Genomic DNA, 8,682 nt, shown 5'->3' on the forward strand with positions numbered 1-8,682 from the left:
AATGATCCATCAAGTATTCTCACCATCTCTGCAATAGAGTCCAATCTATCCTCATATTGGGTAGTGATAGGTTGAGATAGAGGACGAACTTCACGAAAGTCCTGAATGCTATCCTTAGTAATTACAAACTCTTTCTGTCTCACCTAGTAGTTTATGTGATCTTCTTCTGCAATAGCATTTGAGAAGAATTCTCTGATTATCTCTGAGTAGACTACTCCACTTGGGTTCAACAACTTGGTCCATGTCCTTTCTTTGAATATTTCAGGTATGAAGGTGCCTTCAAGAGATTCTAATTGAACCACCCTTTCCATGATGATTATTCTGTCCTTATAACAGTCATTATACTTCATATCAACTTCTGCTGACTTGAAGTTGTTAGAATCAGTGCGTGCATGTTTGGAAGTTGGTTTCTTTGTAGCTGCATGCTTAGTTGGAGCCATCTATATAACAACAAAACCAGAAAAGAACCAAGTACACAAGGCATAAATAGAACATAAAACATTATCAGATCCATGGTAGTTCAAAATAGAATAGACTTTCAAAACATAGCAAACCATACTCAGAGCAGAGTAAACAAACACAAACAGCAAGCTAAAGGTGTTAAACCATGCAAGCAAACTCACAATGTATGAATGAAGTGAGTGTAACAGTGTGTGCATAGGCTGTGCATGTGATGGTGCATGCGTGTGCATCTTGAGGTGTATGAAGGGTGCCTAGTGTGTGTACAGTGTGGGCAATGTGTGTGAAACACAAACACCATGACCAAAACAAGTTAAACAAGGTCACAAAAGTGTAAACCCAGAAATTTGGAGTCACTTGAATCCAATTTAACACAAAAATGTCACTAGGACATTCTGTCAAGCACGTAGTATGCAACTGTGAACACTAACTATGAGTAGTGCACGAGCATGATGAAACAATGCCTAAATACATGATCAAACAACCACAAAGGCCCAACACAAGAACAAACACAACAAAGGAAACTCAACCTAATCAAATTTGGAAAGAAATTTACATAGAAATGAGAATCCTAACCCAACTTTGAAAAATCCCAAATTTTGAAACCCTAACTCAAATTTCAGCAAAAACTGAGCCAAATGAATAAAAAGAGTGATAGAAACTCATACCTTTTATAGATTTTTCAGAAACTAAGTTGAGTTTGATGGGGTTTTGAAGAAAAATGAATTTTGGTTGAAAGGGGGTTCGAGAGATGCTTAGCGAGGAAGTTGAGAGTTTTTGAAAAACTGTCACATCTACTACATAAAAACTGAAAACACACGTTTTTCGCGGGTTAGGCAGTAGCGATGAAGTTGCGAGACAGTCGCGAGAGAGACTTCTGAAGCTTAAAATCTTTCACGAGAAGCTTTAAGTTGCGAGAAGCTTCTGCCTGATCTTGGAAAAATCCAGTTTTAGCCAAACAACATTTCGCGAGAATCTTTTGGTCGCGAAATAGATGCAATACAGTCGCGAGAGTCTCTGTGTGACATGATAAAAAAAAATTATTTTCCTTAAGCATTTTTTGCAGGAAGCTCTAAGTCGCAAGCTTCTCGCAAAACAACTTTTGAACCAGTTTTTGAAGAAAAACACAAAAATGCATTTCGAACAAAAACTAAAGACGCGAAAGTATAAAATCACTTTCAAAAACATATAAAACACTAAAAAATCTTTTTATGTTTGATCAGCAAGTACTCGAGCATACATATCACATGTGATCATGTACAATCACACAAATGAGATAAGCAATAATTGAATAAAAGTCTTGTGTGTTGTGAGTGAGTATCAAGTGTGAAATAGTGAAGTTTCAGTGATCAATTCAATCAAGTCATACACAATTGGTACTAAATCAAGTGGTTTATCTCAATTATAGAAATGAACATATATGACCTCCCATAAATTGATTACAAATCTTAGAAGCTTATCATTTGGCTTCTGTATAAATCATAACATTTGATCCATTTTGGACAATACATCTCTTTTTGAGATCGGTGCTTGATATTTTTGATATATCAACATTTTAGAATTAGCCTTTGGCTTTTTAAGCACCATAAAATTCAAAACAAAAATGACTTTCCCTTTTTCCTAGTCAAATACTAGTATGTGCGACAGACTTTTGCAGCTCAATATCTCTTTTCATTTGGAGATTTACATTTGTGAGCTCTTTTGCAAAAACAAAAAATAAAGTGGGAAGAGATATAGGTACAAGTCTATGCAAGTATCAAGACCATCAAGACTATTGACCAATCATTCATGACAAGCTTGAAGATCTATTTACAATAATCACACATAATTTTCAAGATTTCTTCCACATAGATAAATGTGCATACAAAACAAGCTAAGTTCGTAAATGCACTATGCCATTAGTACGAAGGTACTAGGCCAAACTCTCATGTGATATACACAAGATAAGCGATCAAATATTTTGAAAATTTTTCAATTTTTATGGGTTTTTGAATTTTTGAACACTAAAAAATAGAACAAAAACAAAAACAAAGCAAAGGCTTGTAAAAGAAACATGATCAAACTAAACATGTGAGACCTAAACAACAGATGTGCAACACAGAGCAAAAAGGTTCACACATGAAACAGAGTTCAAGGAATGATACCGACATCGATGGTCTTACACAAAGACTCAAACTTTGGACCATCAAGGGGTTTAGTAAAAATGTCTGCCTTCTGATTTTCAGTGTTGATGAACTCTAAATACAGAGTCTTTTCTTCCACAAAGTCTCGAATGAAGTGGTACCGGATCTCAATATGCTTTGATTTCAAGTGTTGAACTGGATTCTTTGACAAATTTATTGCACTTGTATTATCACAGAATACACACATAGTGTCTTGAGTAATTCCATAATCATGAAGAAGCTTCTTCATCCATAATAATTGTGCACAACAACTCGCCGCTGCAATGTATTCAGCTTTAGCTGTTGATAGAGAAACTAAATTTTGCTTTTTGCTCATCCATGACACCAAGTTATTTTCAAGATAAAAACACCCACTAGAAGTGCTTTTCCTATCATCAATACACCCGGCCCAGTCAGCATTAGAATATCCAGCTAGGCACGCATTCGAGCCTCTTGAATACCAAATACCATAGTCAAATGTGCCATTTATGTAGCAAATAATTTGTTTGACTGTTGTCAAATGTGACTCTTTAGGTGCTGCCTGAAATCGAGCACAAACTCCTACACTGAAAGCAATGTCTGATCTGCTAGCAGTGAGATAGAGGAGACTACTGATCATGCTTTGATAAAGTGTTGGATCCACTTCTACAACTGCTGCATCACGACTCAATTTTGCTGAGGAACTCATGGGAGTGGAAGTGTGTTTCTTAGAGTCTAGGTCGAATCTTTTTACAAGATTTTTGGCGTATTTCTCTTGGGAGATAAATATCCCATCTTCCTATTGTTTCACTTGAAGTCCTAGGAAGTAGTTTAGCTCTCCCACCATGCTCATCTCAAACTCCCTTTTCATTTCTTCTGAAAATTCATGAGCTAGTTGATCGATTGTGGATCCAAAGACAATGTCATCCACATATACTTGGGCAACAAGCAGAGATCTCTCATCTCTTTTGACAAATAAAGTTCGATTGGCTTGACCTCTCTTAAAACCATGGTCCAAGAGGTATGTGGTGAGGTGATTATACCAAGCTCTTGGTGCTTATTTCAGCCCATATAATGCTTTCTTCAGCCTTAACACATGATCTGGAAAATGAGGGTCTTGGAACCCCTTTGGTTGCTCAACAAACACTTTTTCGTTTAAAAACCATTCAAGAAAGCACTCTTTATGACCATTTGATATAACTTGAAGTTCATAATGCATGCTATGGAGAGAAGAATTCGGATTGACTGTAGTCTTGCAATTGGAGCGAAAGACTCATCAAAGTCTATGCCTTCAACTTGAGTATATCCTTGAGCCACTAGGCTAGACTTGTTTCAGACAACTTCACCATCTTCATCAGTCTTGTTCTTGAAGATCCACTTGGTGCTGATGACATGAGTATCCTTGGGCCTTGGTACCAACTTCCATACATCATTTATAACAAATTGATGCAACTCTTGGTGCATGGACTCTACCCAATTCTCATCCTTCAAAGATTCCTTCACTTTCTTTAGTTCAAACTGAGCAAGATAGTAGTTGTATGTCACATGATTCATACTATATGCTGGTCCTTTTCTCAACCGAAGTCCTTCATCTATCTCACCAATGATATTGCTTGAGGGATGATTAAGAATTATCTTTGACGATTGTCTTTTGGAAGTGGAAGGTTCCTCATCACGATAGATTGGAGGTTGAACTTTCGGAGGGGTGAGTGGACTAGACAATCCTTGAGTTGATCTAGTCTCCCTTCTTGATATAAGAGGTGTAGACTCCTTTTCTGGTGATTCTTTCTCAGCATCCTCACCTTGAGACATGTTGTCATTTCCTTCATTCTTCTTAAAAATTTTTCCTTCACCATCATCATCAATATCTTTTTCAGAGATAGAGTCATCGATGACCACATTTATCGATTCCATCACCGTCTTAGCTCGCTTGTTGTACATTCTATATGCTCGGCTATTTGTGGAGTAGTCTAGGAATATCCCTTTATCACTTTTTGCATCAAATTTTCCAGGGTTCTCTCTATCATTTAGAATGTAAAACTTACTTCCAAATATTCGAAAATATTTCACTTTCGATTTCTTTTCACTCCAAATTTCATATGATTTCTTCTTTGTTCCAGCTCGGAAGTAAATTCTATTCCCAATGTGACACAATGTGTTCACTACTTCAGCCTAAAATTTTTGTGGAATGTTTTTGTTGAGTAACATTACTCTTTCCATTTCTTGGATCACACAGTTCTTTCTTTCAACAATTCCATTATGTTGTGGGGTTTTTAGAGCTGAAAATTCCTTCTTGATACAGTGTTCATTGTAGAATGCGTCAAACTTTGCATTTTTGAACTCCTTTCCATGATCACTTCTGATTTTAACTATAGGAACTCCCTTCTCATTATGCAGCCTCTTGCATAGCCTTTCCATCTTGTCACATGCTTTCGACTTTTCTCTAAGAAAATCCACCCATGTATATCTTAAGAAGTCGTCAACAACCACCCATGCTTTCTGTTCTAGTTGGACCCGTCAGATCCATATGTAGTAACTCCAAAGGGCGAGACATGGCAATTACATTTACTTTAGGATGGCTTGATTTTGTCTGTTCCCAATTAACATGGACCACAAACCTTCTTCTCAACTTTTCCAAACTTTGGTAAACCAACCACAGCTTCAAGCTTCGAGACTTTTGCCATTTGTTTGTAATTAGCATGTCCAAGCCGTTGATGCCACAACTCCAAAAGATTCACTCGAGCACTCCTACATGCTATGCTTGGTTTGGGAATGACCCCATAACAATTATCGGTGGTCTTGTGTCCCTTCAAAACTTGAACACCTTCTTCATTCAAAATTAGGCATCCTTTCTTTGAAAATTGGACTAAGAAGAGTTCATCACAAATCTGAGTAATACTCAGCAAGTTTACTTTTAATCCCTTATTATACAGCACATTAGTTAACAAAGGTAGTCCTGGAATATCCACGGTTCCCTTTCCAAGAACTTGTGAGTGACTCCCATCTCCAAATGTCACAAAACCATCTTCCTTCTCTTGTAGAGTTTTGAACAAAGATTTATCTCCAGTCATATGCCTTGAATAACCACTATCAAGATACCACAAACATGAATTATACACTTTCAATGCAGTGTGAACAAAGAGACAAGCATGAGATAGGCATTCTTGACCATTAAAGCAAAACTCATCATTCTTTACTACATTCATAGATACGTGTAGCTTACTTTTCAAACAATCAAGTTTATCACACAAATGTCTATTCCTTCTCTTATATTTATCAATTAAGGAATTCGACTCACACAAGCTATTATGAATATCATGATTTTTGTGAATTAAAGTTTTCAGAATAAGTACAAAGACTCTAGCATGTTTCTTTGATTTGAATAACTCTAAAAGCTCATTACTGGAACAGTCTTCAAATATGCTCATAGAGTCATTTTCACAAACACCTTTACTTTGCTTCATGTTGACCTTTGTCATATTACTTTTCATGGCACAATAAGGGGTCTAGGATCACACTCAAGTACTTACACCACAGCGAGTGTACCCACTATGATATCAATTGATAGCTCGAAAATGTGTTGAAAACACAAGAGCTGTTAAGACCCCTAAATTAAAATTACGGCTCGGTTGATTTTACACTAACTTAAAACTAAGTGCAGAATAGTGTAAAAGCTAGCAGATAAACAAATAAGCTACTCAAACCATAATCTAAGAAACACAGCAGTAAAATGGAAAGTAAAAGAGTAGGAAACAAAGATGCAAACACGAGATAACACGCCGATGTGTTATTGAAGAAGAAACAGAAGAACTTGGAGAAAAAGCTATTCGCTGCCCTCCAAGCAGTAATCGATACACTAGACAATCAGTTGGGATACATGGGTTAGTAAGAGACCCTCCAAGCCTAATCTACACAATGTACCTAAGCCCTCCATGCTCCTACTCTAACAAGGCTTCTCGGAACCGTGTCTTATCTAGCTCTCAGTATCCTGCAACAAGCTCCATATTGCATTTGCTATCCTTAGCTTCTTCCAATGCTTCCTAGTAGCACCAAAACTTTATTTGACACTCTGAAAAGGTGTGGTAAGTGTTTGGGCTATCAACCTTTCAATGGTATGGAAATGAAGAGGTAGGAGTTTGAGGAAATTCCACAAGCAAATGTGTAAAGGATTGTGGGTGTAACAATCTCTAACTCTCAAGGCGTTTGGCTAGGGTTTTCTCTCGTAAGCACTCCTCAACATTTGTGAGTAATGTGGGTATAAATAGTGTAAGCACAGAAAGTGTGTATCAAACTAGACAAGCTGGCAGAACAGAATGTCTTATGGGTGTCTCACGGGAAGGCCTCACTTGCGAAATACTCGCGAGACATAGCTATCTCCATTTGGCTTGATTCTTCGCATTTCAGCTTGCGCAAAACACATGAGTTACTTCATGGGATGCTAAGTCGCGAGCTACCCACGAAAACACTTTAGTCTTCAATTACTTGAGTCTTCACACACTCTCTCCCTCCAACACACAATCCTTACAATGAAATCCCGCAATAATTATAGAGTACAAAAGATTGAATAAAATTATAATCAAATTTGGCACGGAATATAAGCCAACAAAAACATATAGTTGTAAATAACAACTTTACAGGCGTTGATGATGGATACAGCAACTAGAAGGAGTGGTCTCTAACAAGGATGACAGAAACGCTCTAACAGTGTGTTTCAACGGAAAGTAGAGAAAAGGGAAAAGAAGAGTGTGATATTTATAGAGGAAGTGCATGGAAGACTAGGCGATGCTTTGATCCAAGATAATATCCAGTGGAAAAGCAACACGTATCATACATCATAAATGGCTTCCAGACAACCTGTTAGGGGTGGGCATAGTTCACAGAATCCGTATTGAAACTGTCGACCCACAGGCCTTTGAACCGTCATCCCCTGAACCTTGAACTGTCACCCCACGGGTCCTTTCGCACAAAGATGATGGACCCATAGAGTGAGGGGGTAATTGAAGAGGGCAAAAATCTAGGTTGACAGGCCTTTATGAAATGGGCCTGATGGTTCCACATCCGTGGGTCGATAGAGGACGGGCCCAACATGTGCATGGTTTGTTATAGATGGATCTTGCATGAACGAATGCAACAGGGATGGATTGAGTACCCACATGGTAGCCAGAAACCCTAGATGGGAAATACTTGTGACACACACTTAGCCACTGGCCTAGCATAGAATCCCAAGGTAAATGGAATCCTAGCACAAAGAGTATTCCAAAAGACATGCGCATTAATGAAGATCTTCTCTATAAGGAAATGTCTTGTCCATCACATTTGGGACTGTTCAAGAGGATTCCTATAAGGAAAAGACTTCTACACCAAGGAAGAGATGTCAACCTTCTACTACTATAAAAGCCCCAATACCCTGGTTGATCAAGGTACGCATAATTTACCCTTCTGTAGCACTCTAAAGTTGTGAGAATAGTTCTAACTTGACCTTTGGNTGATCAAAAGACGAAGTTCTTGACCTAGTTCATCTTCCTTCAAGAAGTTGCTGTGTATTTGCACCGTAGGGTTTTGTAACCAAGCATCTTCCTGCTATTCATCATAAAGGATGAACTGAAGAACTTTGCAGCCAACCTTTCTTCCTTAGTTAGTGTTCTGAAGTCGCGTACTGGGATCCGCACATTAGTTAGTCACGTACTTGGGAGTCGTGCATCAAAGGTGGGAACTGTCGCTACAGATCAAGTCCAATTGGGTATTGGGGTAAGGGTTCAACTGTAGGTTGGTAAGGTACTTGGGATTCCTTTACTTGTAACCGCTTGATTTGATAATAGTGAAGTTTCAGGAGTGGTGACCTGAAAATCACCTGGTGGGGTTTTTGCCACGAGGTTTTTCCCCATTCGTAAACAAATCACCGTGTTATTTAATTTTCGCTGCATATTTAGTTTTTGGTGATTTGTTTGTGCTTCCACGCAATTGCATGATAAATTGATTAATTAAAAACTTGGCTAATTAATTAATTGGTTTTATCACAAGGGGTCATTCAGTTTGTGGCCTATCAAGTGGTATCAGAGCAGGCACACTCTGATTAGATTTA

General features: G+C 38.0%; 1 protein-coding gene across 1 annotated transcript; it reads right to left on the reverse strand.

The window, feature by feature from the left end:
- Positions 1–2,589: 2,589 nt before the first annotated feature.
- On the reverse strand, positions 2,590–3,309 carry LOC136069241 (secreted RxLR effector protein 161-like). The gene has a single exon (XM_065777549.1). It carries the CDS (start codon positions 3,307–3,309, stop codon positions 2,590–2,592), a length of 720 nt encoding a protein of 239 aa, XP_065633621.1.
- Between the last annotated feature and the right edge of the window lie 5,373 nt (positions 3,310–8,682).

Source organism: Quercus suber, unplaced genomic scaffold, assembly GCF_002906115.3.
Source record: "Quercus suber isolate HL8 unplaced genomic scaffold, Cork oak 2.0 scaffold_158, whole genome shotgun sequence".
Lineage (NCBI taxonomy): Eukaryota > Viridiplantae > Streptophyta > Magnoliopsida > Fagales > Fagaceae > Quercus > Quercus suber.